Source organism: Ursus maritimus, unplaced genomic scaffold (assembly GCF_017311325.1).
Source record: "Ursus maritimus isolate PB19 unplaced genomic scaffold, ASM1731132v1 scaffold_34, whole genome shotgun sequence".
In the NCBI taxonomy this organism is placed as follows: domain Eukaryota; kingdom Metazoa; phylum Chordata; class Mammalia; order Carnivora; family Ursidae; genus Ursus; species Ursus maritimus.
The window spans coordinates 28563607-28579198 of record NW_024426008.1 but is presented as its reverse complement, the minus strand read 5'-3'; the positions used below and the strand labels follow the sequence as shown (position 1 = coordinate 28579198).

General features: G+C 58.5%; 1 protein-coding gene across 2 annotated transcripts in view; it reads left to right on the top strand.

Moving 5' to 3' along the window:
• Positions 1-1854: 1854 nt before the first annotated feature.
• Positions 1855-15592, top strand: part of FGD3 (FYVE, RhoGEF and PH domain containing 3) — a 35464-nt gene continuing 21726 nt past the window's right edge. Inside the window, exons 1-3 of one of the 2 annotated variants that reach the window (XM_040620372.1) lie at positions 1855-2005; positions 10501-10652; positions 11634-12166. In XM_040620372.1, the coding sequence (XP_040476306.1) occupies positions 11684-12166 (483 nt within the window). In that variant the 5' untranslated portion in view covers positions 1855-2005; positions 10501-10652; positions 11634-11683. Of the gene's footprint in view, positions 2006-2125; positions 2148-10500; positions 10653-11633; positions 12167-15592 lie in introns of those variants that run through there. The other variant, XM_040620373.1, reaches the window with a different exon arrangement.

Below are 15592 nucleotides of genomic sequence, written 5' to 3'. Positions count from 1 at the left end.
CATGGAACATGAAATGTTGAACCTAAAAGCCTTTGATTTTGGAGTAATTCCAGATGTGCAGACAAGTTGTGAAGACAGTACAGAAGGTTCCCCTGCAGCCCTGATGCGGCTTCTCCCGCTGTCAGCGCCTCCATTTGTCCAGAAGTTAGCCTGGCAGAATAACCACAGACTACAGACCGTCAGCACCCAACCCGGGCGCCACGCCATGTTCAGGAAACATTGAATTTTAATGTTGTTTGTGCCCAGAATTCTCTTAAAAGGCAGGAGAGAGAATATGGCTATCTTGATATGTTTTCTTTACAAAAAAATAAACACATTAATTCTCTGTGTGTTTAATGAGGGGCCAGGGCTGGAGGGGTACGTGGCTCCTGTGGTCCAGGGCTGGGTCCTGTGGCCCTGCCTGCTGCCGGGGAGGCTGGGAGCCAGCTCACGTGGTCCCTCCACTCCCCAGGAGAAAGTGGGAGCCATACCACTGTCCCATGGTCTTGCGCTCAAAGAGGCGCCGATGAAACACAGCCGCGAGGGGCCATGCCCTGCTGCTTAATATTCTATACGATGAAAACACTCGTTGTTGCCAAGTGCGTTCCTTGGTGGACGGTGCCACCGCCCAGGCAGAGCTGCCCCCCTCTGGATGCTTTCCAGCCAGGGCTCATCCCGCTCCACTTTTTGTCCATCCCCTTTTGGGTGGTGACAGCTGAGCAGCTGCCCCTCCCAGCCCTGCCTCCGCAGACCGTTTCTGTGCAGGGGGGCTCTGTCCCGATGGGGTCTCACTGCCAGGCTCCTGGCTCAGGGATGTCGGTGGGCAAGGGCCGTGCTGGGGGAAGGTGGCAGGTGCTGCTCTTGGCACCTGGAGGGGCCACCCGCCACAGGCCAGGCCCTCGTTCCTCACAAAAGCTCTGCGCATCCCATACCCTTCCCGTTTTACGGCAGAGGACCGGGGCTCTGAGGGGTCTCAGCCCGAGAGCCGGGGTGTGAGCCCAGGTGCCTCTGAGACTGCGGCCACCGTCCTGTCACCTGCTGGGTGGGGCAGCTCTGAGGCCTCCGCGGCGGCTGGGGGCCGGACGGTCTGCGCTATGCGTGCTCACCTGGGTCTTCGCGTCCCTGGAGGGAGGCACAGCTGTGTCCGTGCAGGGGGCTACCACAGCGACTGGACAGACTTCCTCAAATCCTGGGTTACAAGGACGGCTATCTGGAGGTAAAGTGGGTGGTGTCGCAGCCTGACCAACTCCCCCTCCCGCATTGAGCACGGGAGCGACTTCGCTGCCGCTGTGCGCTCTGGGCATGCGCGAGGCAGGTCCGCCTGCGCTGGAGAAACGACCTCGTTGGCGCCCCTGTGCTGAGTTCCTCACACTGGCGTGTTCCCTGTGTGCGAGGCGCTGCCCCTGGGGGGCTCTGCGGTGACCCCTGCCAGCAACAGGGACACCAAGGCTCAAAGAACGCCCTTTGCTTCTCAAGAAGCATGCAGGGCGGGACGAAGAAGCCACCACGGGCGCGGACGCAGAGCTCACGCTCTCGGCTCCGTAGGACTCCACGTCTTCGTGCGTTTACTTTGCCCTGGGGTCGCGGAGCTGCCCCGTGACAAGGGTGCTCCTCTGAGTGCACGGGCCCCCTCTCAGCTGGGGGACCCCACTGCTCAGGCCTGCTGGAGCCCCTGAGGATCCCAGTGTCGTGTCCCCCCGGTCTGAGCAGACAAGCCCACGGGGCGCGATGGAAGCAGGAAGGCGGTGCCTCCACGCGTCCTCCCGGGGACGGCTCAGGCGCCGTGAGACCACCGCAGGCCGTGGCGCAGAGCCTCACGGGGGCCCCGCCAGCTCTCCAGCCGGCTTGGGCTGTGTTTTCACAGAGGAGGCAGCTGGGGAACCAGAGAACTTGGGCGTGTGACGATGCGGAAATGCGAAGGCACCGTCTTTGGTGACCCGTATTGCAAAACCAGCAGAAGGAAGTTGTGTTTCGCCGCTGCCTGAAGTCCGCCCCGGGCCGAGGCGCGCGCTGCCGTGGCCGGCAGGTGAGTGGTGCTAGCTCTGGGGTCTTCGCCGACCCCCAGGGCCTATGCTGATCCCGCAAGGGGCACTTTTGGGGATGAGGATGTGGAGAACAGGAGCGGCTTGGCGTTGGTGGCTTCAAGGACAGGAGCCCTGTGGTGGTGGGTGAGTGGCTTGTCTGTGCTCCTTTGGCTCCTGGGGTGCCCCCTGGCTTAGTCTGTGATCTCCGTGAAGAGCCAGCGTGTTGTGGGCACAGCCAGCAGTGTGTGTGCCGTCGGCCAGGACAGGACTGGGTGTCGTCCGGGGCACCTCGGATTCTAGCTAAGTAAGATGAACGGAGCCCGGGAGGGGCCGGGGTCTGAGTCTGACCCGGTTCAGGGTGACCCCCACGTGGGTCCAGCCTGTGCACCTGTCACCAAGGCCCTGGGCAATGTGGGTCTTCCTTTACCTGCGCTGAGGAAGGGAGGGTGAGTGGTCCACACAGTCCCTAGAGGGCTAGGCCTTCCCACAAAATGTGTGGCTCTGGAAGGTTCTTCTGCAATCTGATAGTTTAGACACTGATGGGGCTTGGCCATGGTGGTGCTACTGGTGAGGAGGACACACTGGGATGCCCACACCCCCAACTCCGGTGGGGCGGGGACGTCCTGGGTGGCAGCGGGGTGGAGCCAGACCCCGCCGTGTTTGTGCAGAGCAGGGGTGTGTTCAGGGGCACAGCTGTACCCAGAGCACCTGGCTCCTGGGACCCTTGGCGCTTGCAGGCAACTGGCCGAGTACTTGGAGAGGAAACAGGGAGCCCTGGGCCTTGGCCTGCAAGCTGCCCAGCTGGGCCCCACTCAAACCTTCGGAGCCTGACAGTTCGCTGGGGCCGGGTGGGGCCGGGTACGCAGGGAGGAAGTGGTTTGACTCCAGCTGCGTGTTTGCAGGGGGCCAGAGGCCCTGGTTCCGCTCCTTGGGTTTGACGTCTGTCTCCCCACAAAGGCCAGCACCTCCGAAAGTTCCGGGGCTCCCAAAACCGGATAGGACTGTGTGCTCTGACACGCAGAGTCCTGACCCTTGATTGGTCTGTGAAGGCTAGAGTTCAGATGGGGGGCTAACGGAGGCCACGAAGACATGTGAGGCTTTGTTGCCCTGAGCCCCTGGAGAGCCCAGGGATGGGGATGTCCTTGCACTCAGTATAGTGACAGTGGTGCAGCTGCTGGGAGGCTGGGAGGCTGGGAGCACGGCATCCTCACACCCTCCGTACCTGTCTGAGGTGGGCTCTCATGACACCGATGACAGAGGAGGAGAGTGAGGCACCTAGTAAAGCAGGTGAGTGTGGAAGCCAGACTGTAGGACAGATGTGAAACCAGCCCTGAATGGAGCATCACTCACCTGCACGGTGCCCTGGATACCCACAGCTGGGAGACCCATCCTGGCTCCAGCCCCGACACGCTACCTCCTGTCTCCGGGTACATTTCTCCAGAGGGCTGGGCTGATTCCCCTTTGCCCTGCTCCCTCTATCATCTAGGACTCTGTTCCCTCCCCTTGGGATGCTGTTCCGTCTGGGACTTAGTTCCCTCCACCTGGGACATGTTCCCTCTGTCTGGGGTCCCACGTATGATGATGATGATTGGTCACCACGTAGGCATCCAGTGAGGTGGGCGGTGATTGACCGTTCCAATCGGCTCTGGGGGCTCCGATGGGCTCCCATGAAGCCCGTGTGCGCCCAGGACGTGACGCTCTGGCCCCCGCAAGTGTGTGGCTTTCGGAGGGTGATTCTGCCTGTCTCCCTTTCCCACAACAGCCTGGCAGATCACTGTGCAGTCAGATGCGACCTGTCCTCGTGGGGAGGCCTCCCCCGGGGTGGCAGTGAGAGTGATGGAGGCTGTCTGTGAGGAGCTCCCCCCATCCGCAGCGGCATTGACCACTGGGGTGTGCGGGCCAGGCTGCAGGCACACAGGCTGCAGGATCTCCATGCATTTGGAAGCTTTAGGAAAGTTCTTGTTTATTCCTTTCACTACGTCGTCTGGTGAACATCTCAGACATAAGCAAAGTGCAGTTGCGTGGGGAGCCCGCGGCACCGGCGGTCGGCCTAGGACCCCTGCTCCCGTGCACACGGGCGCGACACTAGTTCACCCAGCAGGGCTCCAGAGCTTGGCAGGCGCGCCCAGATGCAGCCTGCTCTGCTGCGCAGCTGGTCACCACGCGGGGACCGGTCTGTGCTCTGCCACAGTGGACACTGATGCAGTGTCCCGGACGACAGCGAAATGAAAACAGAGTAGGAAATACAAACAAAGCACATGAGAATGAGGGTGTTAACAGAAGATAAAACTAGGGAGAAAAAGAGGAACATTAAGTAAACATGTAAGTGAAAAGATTAAGTGGAAGCAGCTCAGGGGATCGGTTTTGCAGCCCACCCGGTCCGTGCGCGTGCATCCTCTGTCCTGTGCACCCGCGTACCGTGCACCTGCGTGCCGTACTGCCCGTGTGTGTGCGTCCTGCGTGCTATGAACCCGCGTATCGTTCATCTGCGTACTGTGCGGTCCCGTGCGTGTGCGGCCTGCATGCCGTGCACCTCTCCCCCCATGCGCGTGCGTCCTGCGTGCCGTGAACCTGTGTGTCGTGCGGCCCCTGTGTGTGTGCGTCCTGCGTGCCATGCGTCCTGCGTGCCGTGTGTCCCGTGCGCCGTGCTGCCCCCGTGTGCGTGCGTCCTGCGTGCCGTGTGTCCCGTGCGCCGTGCGGCGCCCTGCGCCTGAGTCAGCTTTTTCGGCACGGCTCCTTGCGTTGGAGCCAGTGCATTTCCGGCCTTGCTGTCTGGGAACGTCTGTTAAGACGGCATCGGGCACACATCATCAGTACTGTGCCCTGGCGTGCCCTCAGCAAGTCCTGCAGGATGGAGCCTGGGACCTGGGAGCTTTAGAGCGCGTCAGTGGCCAAAGGCCAGCAGCCCGGCCAGCTGTCCCGGCCGTGTACGTCTGCCGCGCTGCCAAACACAGAGGTGTGGCCGATTGGGGTACAGTGCTGTGCGCCGCCTCAGGCTTTGGGAACCTTTGGGGGGCAGTTACGCCTGTTTTACAGAGGAGACAACTGAGGCCCCGCACGTGCAGCTTGTCCCCGGTGGCTCGGCCGGTAAGCGGTAGCAGCCCGTCACCGTGGCGCAAAGCCTCAGGCCGCTGCACGATGTGTGACCACCTCCCCGGATCCACACGGGGGACCCACGACGCCCCGTTCACGCGCTGGGGGCCACATGGAGCGCGGGCCGCAGCCTGTGGCCTTGGGGGGTCTGTCTGCCCCCTCCCTCATCTGTGTGGGGGTCCTCAGTCCCCGATCTGTGTCGCCCCCGCCAGGTCCCTGGAGGGGCAGGGCAGCAGGGCAGGGGGGCCGCGTGTAAGCAGCAGCAGGTCAAGAGGTTTTCCGGCAGCGCTGGCCCTGGGCCAGGCCCTCGCCACAGCCGTGCGTCTCCGGGGGCGCCGCGGGCTTTGCGGGGGTGTGTGGAGGAACCGCCGGGGTCCAGGCCGGCGGTATGTAGTAGGCGCGTTTGAATCACTGTTGTGCTGGTCCTCAGGCACACAACTTCTGACCAGAATTTTTTTTTTTTTTAAGATTTTATTTATTTATTTGACAGAGAGACCGCCAGCGAGAGAGAGAACACAGCAGGGGGAGTGGGAGAGGGAGAAGCAGGCTCCAAGCAGAGCAGGGAGCCGGATGCGGGGCTCCATCCCAGGACCCTGGGATCAAGCCCTGAGCCCAAGGCAGATGCTTAACGACTGAACCACCCAGGTGCCCCTGACGAGAATTTTCTAAAACACATACTTTTTTAAAGCTATCTTTTTGTGGTAAAGGACACTCAACATAAAGTCTGTCGTTCCACCACTTTTAAGTGTACAGTTCAGCAGCGTTAAGTGTGTTGACGTGGTCGTGCAGCCATCCTCCCTGTCCGTCTCCAGAATGTTCCATCCTCACAAACGGAGACCGCGTCCTCATTAAGCTCGACTCCCCCCGCCCCAGCCCCCCGCGCCCACCATCCACTCTGTCTCTGTGATGTGACGACTCCGAGGACCTCCCGCGGTGTTTGTCCTTCTGTGATGGGCACTCGGCATCTGTCCTCGAGGCCCGTCCGTGCTGTGGCAGGTGTCAGGGTGTCCTGCCTCTTGAGAGCTGAGGAATGTTCCATCACCAGTACGCCCGCGTGCTGCGTCTGTGTTCGCCCGCCTCGGCCACTGGGGTTGCCGCCCCGTCCGCTGCTGTGAAGAAAGCTGCTGTGGTCGTGGGAAGGCAGTTCTCTGCTTCCAGTTCTTCTGGGAGGAAAGCATTCTTGAGGACCGGGTGTTGGAATTTGGGATTGAAACCAGAGAAGCATCTCTCAGAAAAGCTGCAGCCCCCCTAGGAGCCCCTGCCAGGCCCATCCAGCTCACAGGCCGCTGCCCACACGGGCATCTCACTGCCACAGTGACAGGGAGCTTTTATTTATTTATTTTATTTATTTATTCCATGACTTCTAAGTTTTCTAAAAAGGATCAATCGCTCAATCAGCTTTTGAAAGCACAGGAAGTTTAAGCGATGGTATGAGCTGATGAGGGCATCCCAGCACGCAGGGAGGGCGCCATGTTGATCCTCCTCCTTTGCTCTGTGCTCAGCTTGCCCTGCAGCCCCCGTCCCCTGGTCCCGCTGACCCCAGCCACATCCCAGAGCACGTGGCAGCCCGTCGTCCATGCCCATCTCCGTATGCTCAGACAGGATGGAGACCCCAGGTTGAAGCCCTCGGGCAAGGGCTGTGCTTCCAGAGCCTGACGCTGGAGCAAAGCAGCTCCGATCATGGTCCTTTCTCGCTGCGGACACAGCCTTGTGGGTTCTGCAGCCTCGTCTCCGGCCTGGATCTGTGTGCAGTGGCACCGCCCTGGGTATTTTTGTGCTTGTTTAGATGACCTGCATGTGAACTACCACCTGAGCTTGGTGGGGCAGAGAGCAACCCCACGGAGCATTGTCATCTTGCACAATCCTGGGGCTTGTGCCGGTCAGGGTGGGACAGTTTCAGAGGCCAACCAGAAGCAGCTGCTGTCAGTAGGGATCAGACAGGGTGCCAGGTGCCAGGCAGCAAGAGACAGGGATGGCGGGGGTTCTAGCAGGGGTTCCCATGTTGCTCCTGAGGAGGGACATCTGGCAGCACGTGGGGCTGGGCAGTGTTCGGCCTTGTGGTCCATCTACAGGACGGTCCCTGCCTGTCTCGGGCAGCCTCCGGACAGTGTGAGGACTCCAGAGCCACTTAAATGGTCCACAGCGCCCTGAGCACTTCATTTCTCCGTCGTTCTCCAGCGCCCGAACCTCCCCCAGGGTCAGTGTTGGGGCTTTGATGCTGGGTGGTGGCAGCCTCGGGTGTCAGGGGCCCTGAGCTCTGGCTGAGTCTTGCCATGGCTGCAGCTCCCCTGCGGTTGGCAGGGGCTAGCCTCACTGAGCTGGAGGACTGAGGGCTTCTAAGGTGAGAGCCAGGACCAGGTCGAGATGGCTGATGACAGCTCCGAGGCTCCCATGTTCACCTCCACTCCCACCCTCGCCCTGGATGTGTCAGAATGAGCCCGGAGTCCAGGGCAGCATGTCTGGTGGGGCCCAGCTCCCAGGGGCTGGTTTTCTCCAGGCCAGCGTGGCCAGGATCGGCCAGCCTTGGCTTCCTTGTCTGAAATAGAACATCACCCACCTTGGTGTCTGAGTGAGCAAGTACACAGAGGTGCTGAGCAAGGCTCCTGGCACGTGGGGGGGTGTGCGTGTTGTGGAGGTGCAGACGTAAGTGTGGGCACGTGTGCATGTGTGTGCTCCCTCCCCAGAGCCCCCTGCTCCCCTGCATGGTGTGGAGCGCAGGTGGGAACTGGGCTGGCCTTCCCTGATGCTGACCTTGACCTTGGAAAGGCAGTGGGGAGACCAGTCCTGAGGTGAACAAGGCTATAGGCTACATCCCACGGCTTCCCGAATCAGACTGGGGGGCGGTAGTCTCTGCTGTTGTACCCCACACTCTGCTCCCTGTGGGACGTCTTTATGTTGAGCTTCGGGCTTTCCCGTGTGCTGCCCTTGGAAGAAGAGGTGGTCATGGCTCACGGGTCTCTAGGGGAAGGGTGCACCCCACTCCTCCGGATGGGAATGACCAGATGGGCACCAGGGCTGCTGGAGCCTCCCCAGGCTGCAGGCCTGCCACCTGTGCTCTGCCTGACCCCTGTCCCTTCTGTAAAAATGGCACTTGGGGGGCACCTGGGTGGCTCAGTTGGTGAAGCGTCTGCCTTTCAGGTCATGATCCCAGGGTCCTGGGATTGAGCCCCACATCGGGCTCCCTGCTCAGTGGGGAGCCTGCTTCTCCCTCTGCCCCTCCCCCTGCTTGTGCGCTCACTCTCTCACACTCTTTCTCTCAAACAAATAAATAAAATCTTTAAAAAAATGGCACTTGGGGAACGTTGACTTGCCAGGTTGGCTCAAGTCAGAGGCATCGCCGTCTGTGAGGTATACGGACACAGTGGACTGTACGCGTCCCCGTGAAACAGTCTCCCCGGTCATGACGGTGGGTCCGTCCATCGTCTCGGACCACAGGTTAGTGTGTGTCTCTGGAACTCGTGTAGACGGAAAGTAGGTGTGTACCTTGTCTTCCGTCCGTCGGCTTGCACTGTGCACAGTTCTCTCTAGAGCCCTCGCTCAGCACTCCGGAGAGGTTTGTGTAGAGCTGGTATCATTTCTTCCTCGGTGTTTGCTAGAATTCACCCCGAAGCCTTGTAAGCCTGGAGTTTTCTGTGTGGAAAAGTGTTTACAGACATTTCTTGTGCTTGGTGTTGGTTGAGATTCTTGGATCTGTGGATTTATAGCTTCCGTTAAATCAGGAAAACTGTGGTCATTACTTCTGCAAACACCTCCTGCCCGCCCCCCTTTTGGGACTCCAGGTACACATGTGTTGTGCTGCGGGCGTTTGCTTGCGTCGCTCTCTCTGTGTGCCTCAGTGTGGAGGGTTTCTGCTGCTGTCTCCCCGGACCCGCTCATCTTCTACGGCGTCTGCAAGTTCCTCTCCCGCAGGCCTTGAGCTCACACTCGGGGGTTTTCACCTCTGGAAGCTGGAGGTGTGCGTCCACGTCTCTGCTGACCGTGTGCACGGCTGCCCCAGCTCGAGCGCTCGTCACTGCTCTCAAGCGCTGGTCGGGGAAGCAGTGACGCGGCCAGTAAACAACAGGTGGGCGTCCTGGGACCGGAGCAGAGCTCCCCGTGGGGCGAATTGCCCCCCGCCGCCGGTGCGGACCAGCATTGGCCAGCCTGTGCCTACACCACTGCTGTTCCCTCCGGCCGTTCCTCCTCAGTCTCAGGGCACCCCCCCCCCCCGTGTGTGCTGACCATCCTTGGGGGTCCTGCAGGCCTCTGCCCCCTGATGGGGCTGTCTTTCCAGTGCTCTGCCCCGTGACCTCCACCTCCTCGGTCTCCTGCACTGTCCTTCAGGCCCATGCCTGGGAAGCGCCGTGACAGAGGCTTGGGTCCACCTGGCCCCCCCCCTCCGTAGGGAGCTCGGTGACAGAGGGCGCACTGTGCCGGTTTCCACCTGTTGGGGGTGCGTGCTTTCGCTCCCTGGTGGAGGGTGACCAGGAGCAGGACACCCTGAGGTGGGGATGCAGAGGCTCCGTCTGGCACCAGACGGCCACACTGGTCACACGGGGGCTGAGCGCGGCCCGCATTCCACCGGCGCGTTTGCAGGGCTGTGTCATGTCTGTGTGCTGGGAACTTGAGTTTATCTCCTGTGCTATGAGAGGAATGCAGTAAAGCATGTATTTTCTGTTTGGAAACCTTCGTATTTCTCCCCATGAAGCTCGTCCAGAACGTGGCAGGGCCAACGGTGCGTGTGCACGCTGCTCTGGCTTTGGTGTCGCTTAGAGAAAGGTCCACCCGGAGCAGTTTGGCCACGTGGGAAGCCAGCAGCGCCGCAGGTGTCGCAGGCAGAGCCGGGGCCTCATGGCTCAGCCGAACCAGCGTGGTGGCCGCACTTCCTACACACACTGCCCAGAAGTCTTCCTGCCTGCAAGGCGCCGGGGGCAGGCTCTGGACACCTTCACGGTTCTGTGTGAGAGTGAGAGGAAGCTCCATCTCTACTGATGGTGCTGCAGCCTAGCTTGCGAGGGAGGAGGGGAGCGTGTGCAGAAGCTGCGGGCCGCTAGGCTGATTGTGGGTGTGAGCCCTGGGTGCCTGTGTTTGCAGGTGTCAGGGGGGTGCTCGGGTGTGGCTGGGAGGTGCCCCCTGGCCCTCTGCACACCGGGTGGGACCCTACTTCCCCAGCATGGGCACCATGGGCGGGGACGGTCAGTTCTGGCCTGGAGTTTCTGGCTGGGCCCTCAGAGCTGCCCCTGTGCTCAGGCAGGAAGCCATGTGCTCCGTCTGCCTGCGGCCTGTGACCTGTCCAGTGCTGCCGGCGCTGGGCGGGGCCACGGAGCTGCCCTTCCACCCTTGGCCTTTGGAGCTGGACTGACACCTGGCCACTGCAGGTGCCGGTGGAGAAGGCAGCTTTCATGCTCCTGGCATGTTGTTTCAGGACCCCCGTTTCAAACCCGTTGGACAGGAAGGAGATTTTCAGCTAACCTCCCAGCCCCACTCACGCTCATAGCCTGAGGCAGCCAACGCAGACCCTGAACACAGCCAGCAGGGAGCCGGGTGCAGAGCCCTCCCTGGAGAACTGGGCGTCAGGTGAGTGGGGTCAAAGGAAGATTCCGGGGAATGTCGATCTCCCCTGGCTGTGTCCCCCCCTCGACCCTCCCACACTGATTCCTCACTCACCTCTCCTCTGTGAGGGCGTCCAGGAGAGATGGGCGGTGAAAGCAGCAAGTGGCTTCAGGGCGCTTTGTGTGTGGGGGTGGAATTTGGAGCAAAGCCTGGCCTCCCTGGCGCAGGGTCTCTGGACGGCGCGGGTCTCAGTGATGCCAAGGGCACCCCGATGACCTGACCCACCGCTCTCACGACAGTTATTTTTGTGCATGTAGTTTAAATGTGTTGTGCGGCAGGTGGGTTCACACTGCGGGATTTCTTCCCTCCTTTTTACCTCCCTCGTTCCTTCCCTGTGTCTGTCTCTTTTCCTTCTTTTTTTTTGTAACATAGAAGAAATTTTTTTTAAAAGATTTTATTTATTTATTCAACAGAGATAGAGGCAGCCAGCGAGAGAGGGAACACAAGCAGGGGGAGTGGGAGAGGAAGAAGCAGGCTCATAGCGGCGGAGCCTGATGTGGGGCTCGATCCCATAACGCCAGGACCACGCCCTGAGCGCCTGGGTGGCACAGCGGTTAAGCGTCTGCCTTCGGCTCAGGGCGTGATCCTGGTGTTCTGGGATCGAGCCCCACATTGGGCTCTTCTGCTGGGAGCCTGCTTCTTCCTCTCCCACTCCCCCTGCTTGTGTTCCCTCTCTCGCTGGCTGTCTCTATCTCTGTCGAATAAATAAATAAAATCTTTAAAAAAAAAATTCATTTTTAAAATAAAATGCTCTCCATTTGTCATTCCCCAAAAGCCTGTCTGGACAGGACCCTGCTGGAGCTGTGTGGGCTGTTCATTCCACACAGGGTCCCCTCCCACCTCCACCCTTCTCTGGGGGGACACGCCTGGGGGCTGCACTCCAGGCCGTGTGCAGGGCCTGGTCAATGCCTGGCTGGCATTGACCCTGCTCATTTCCCCCCACAGGAAGCCCCCCGGCCATCTCCCCACGGAGCTCAGGGAGCTCCACTTTGAGGATGGAGTCAGGAGGGGGACCCTCAACAGCCCAGGCCCCTGTTGCTGCTTTGGGGGAGCCGAACTCTGGGCCTGGCTGCTCCTCCCTGGAACTCCCGAGGGCAGACCCAGGGAAGCTCCAAGCACTGCCACTCGGGCCTAGACCCCACAGCAAGGACCCCGACCCCGGGAGCCCTGGCAGCCCAGCTGCTGCCGGGGACGGCCCCCCAGACACAGGCCCCTCGGGGGAGCTGAATGGTGGCGCTAAGCTTCCTAACCGGGACAGCGGGATCGACAGCCCATCTTGCAGCGTGGCTAGTGAGCAGTTCCCCTGCGAGGAGGGCGGCGAGGCTGGCCAGGGCCCCGCAGTCCCGGGGCTGCACCTGGACCCAGCCCCAGATGGCAAGGCCCTGCAGGAGGTGGCTGATAGCGACGTGGGCGAAGGTAGCGGTGAGGAGCCTGACCCCGAGAACAGCCCCCCAGGGGCCCCTGCGGACCCGGTCAAGGTAGGCCACCCTCGCATCCTGGTATGGCCGGGGCTCTTCTGAGGGGTCGTGAGGTCAGAGAGGCCCAGCGATGGGTCAGCAGGGAGGGCAGGGACCCTGGCATCTAAGGTGACAACCTCACTCCCAAGCCTAGGTTTTGCAAGGGGGCACAGGACCCCACCCCCTGGTGGCCACGCTCTCAGAGTCACTACCACACCCTTCGCCAGGGCTGGCTGCGCACGTTGCAGAGCCCCTGTGTTATGAATGGGGAACCTCAGGGTCACCATGGGGCATGGCGGGGGTGGGAAGGAAGCCTGGGCATGGGAGCCGAGCCCCAAGCAGACGCGCCAAGAAGCAGGTATGCCCGCTGCATGGCGGGCCTGCTGTGAGAGAGCCCGTGTGCGTCTTGTCAGCATCTTGGGCTCTGCACTGGGACGTGTGGGGACGAGGAAGTGAAGCAGAGGGCCCCTGCCTCAGAGATTGCCTATGCACAGGGAGAATGGCGTAAGTGACCGGGTCCTGAGAGCAGCTCAGGAGACACCAGGTCTACTGGCCTGGTGGAGACAGTACTGGCTAACGTGCCCGGTGACAGAAGACGGCCTGGTGGACAAAGGGCAGCCTCATGCTTGCAGTGTGTGAGCCAATCTGGGGGTGCGGGCGGGCGGGAGCCGTGTTTTGACCTGGGTTTTGTTATTGTTCAGGTATGGTAATACCAACAGATCGGGAGACCACAGCCATTGAAAAAATAGTTTGTAACTTAGAGTTCCCAAGAGGGGGGGCACCTGGGGCCACGCGGGAAGGACCAGAGTGGGTCAGGAGGCAGAAGGGGTGGGAACTGTGCTTGAGAGCCTGTCGTGGTTTCCGTGGGAAGGAGCAGGAGAAGCAGGGCGAGCACGTTTAGGATTAGCTGGCTTGAGTGACTTGCGCTGCACAGAGGCTGTCCCAGTGTGAGCTACCCGGGGCCTGAGTGACCAGGGAGGTGCTGGGGTGGCTCTAGGGGGGCTGGTTTACATGAAAAGCACAGCATGTGGGTCAACAAGGACCCAAGATGTGCAGACATCCTACAACATAGAAACTGAGCGACGTGGTTTCTATGGGCCACGCCACACGTGGCTCTCAAGGCGTGCTCCAGGGGGAGCTTAGCTGGCTGCCTGTCTCCCAGGTGGTGGGGGCAAGTGCACACCCCAGGCCTGCTCCCCTCCTGCCCACACAGGCTCTGGGGGAAGGCCCAAGCCTTCATGTCTGTAATACGGAGATGCCGACACTTGTGTGTCTGTCTGCTCCGTCAGGCCCTGGCCCGTCCTCGGGGTGAGGCGTGCACTGGGACCTGGCATCCTGTGCCTCCCGACCCCCACCCAGGTAGCGGGAGGGCTGCTCCTGCGGAAGTCAGCCTTCGTAATGAAGAGGAAGTTCCATGTACTGCTGTTTTTTTCACAGAGGGACAGTGAATCTTGTCAGATGCTCCTTCTGCATCCATTCAGGTCATCACGAGGGCTTCATCATGGGTTGAGCCCCAGAATAAACCTCCCTTGGTCGTGGTGTCCGGTCCTCATCTGCACTGTTGGGTCAGGTTTGCTAGTGTCCTGTTCAGGACTTCTGCATCACAGTGCACCAGGGCCGTGCATCTGCAGTGTCTTGTAAGGTCCCTGCCTGCTGTGGTGTCAGGGAGGCGCTGGGCTCATGGGGATCAGACGTGTTATCTCCTCTTCAATGTTTTGGAAGCATTTGAGAAAGATCGGTATTGAATTTCCAGTGAAGCCATATGGTCCTGGGCTTTTCTTTTTTGGGAAGATTTTTATTGCATATTCAATCCACTTTCTCACTGATGGTTGTTCAGATTTCCTATTTCTTCATGTCTTCAGTCTGGGTATGTTTCTAGGAATTTATCCATTCAATTGGGCTGTCTGGTTTGTTGGAGCGTAATTGTTCACATCAGTCTCTCATGATCCTTTTCATTTCTGTGATGTCAGTTGTAATGTGTCCTCTTTTATTTCTAGTATTATTTGAGTCTTCTCTATTTCTTAATTTAGTTAAGGGTTTGTGAATTTTGTTGATCTTTCCAAAGGACAACTCAGTTTTGTTGATTTTTTCCATTGTTTTTCTAGTCTCTGTTTCATTTATCTCTGTTCTGATCTCTGTTATTTCCTTCCTTCTGACTGGTTGGGGTTTAGTGTGTTCTTTTTCTAATCTCTTGAAGTGTGAAGTTACGTCATCGATTTGAGATCTTTCTTCCTTTTTCACACACACTTTTACGGATACAAATGTCCCTCTGAGCGGCCTTTGCTGCATACCATAAATTTTGGTGTTTGTGTTTTCATTTTCATTTGTTTCAAGCTGTTTTCTAATTTCCTTTGTGACTTTGACGCTTCTTGAAGACCGTGTTGTTTAATTTCTGCTTATCTGTGGGTTTCCCAGTTTTTCTTGTGTTGTTAACTTCTAGTCTCGTTCTATTGTGATTGGAAAAGATACTTTATATGATTTCAATCTTTTTTGGTCTTTTTTAATCTTTTTTTTTTTAAGATTTTATTTATTTGTCAGAGAGAGCGCGTGCATGCGCACAAGTGGGGGAGCTGCAGACAGAGGGAGAGGGAGAAGCAGGCTCCCCACTCAGCAAGGAGCCCGATGTGGGACTCGATCCCAGGACCCTGAGATCACGACTTGAGCTGAAGGCAGACACTTAACCAACTGAGCCACCCAGGCATCCCAGTCTTAAGTTTGTTAATGCTTGTTTTGGGGCCTGATATGTAGACCGTCCTGGAGAATGTTCCATGTGCACTTAAGAAGAACGTGCCTTCTTCCGTTGTTGGGTGGAGGAATCGGTGTCTGTGTGTCTGTTCACACCCTCTGTTTCCTTACTGATATTCTGTCCACGTGTCCTGTCCAATGTTGAAAACGCAGTGCTGAAGTCTCCTACTATTATTGTGTTGCTGTTTCCCCCTTCAATTCTATCAAAGTTTGCTTCATATGTTTAGGCCTTATGAGGTTTGGTGCATAAATATTTGTTTAAATTTTTTAAAGTTTTTTATTAAAGTCCTCTCTACACTCAACATGGGGCTCAAACTCACAACCCCGAGATCAAGAGTCCCACACTCTTCTGACGGAGCCTGCCAGGTGCCCCTGGTGCATAAATATTTTTAATTGTTCTATCTACTTGCAGCGTTGGTCCTTTTATCATCATACGATGTTCATCTTCGTGTCTGGGAACAGTCTCTTCTTTGAAGTCTGTTTTGTCTGGTATCAGAGCACTGGCTCCTGCTCTGTTTTGGTCTCCATTTGCACGGCAGATCTTTCCTAATCTTCCACTTCCAGCCTTTGCGTGTCCTTACATCTAAAGTGAGTGTCTTGTGGACAGAATGTAGTTGGATGCTGTTTTTAAAATCCATTCAGCCAATCCATGTCTTTCAATTAGGGAGTTTAATCCATTTACATTTAAAGTAATTACTGACA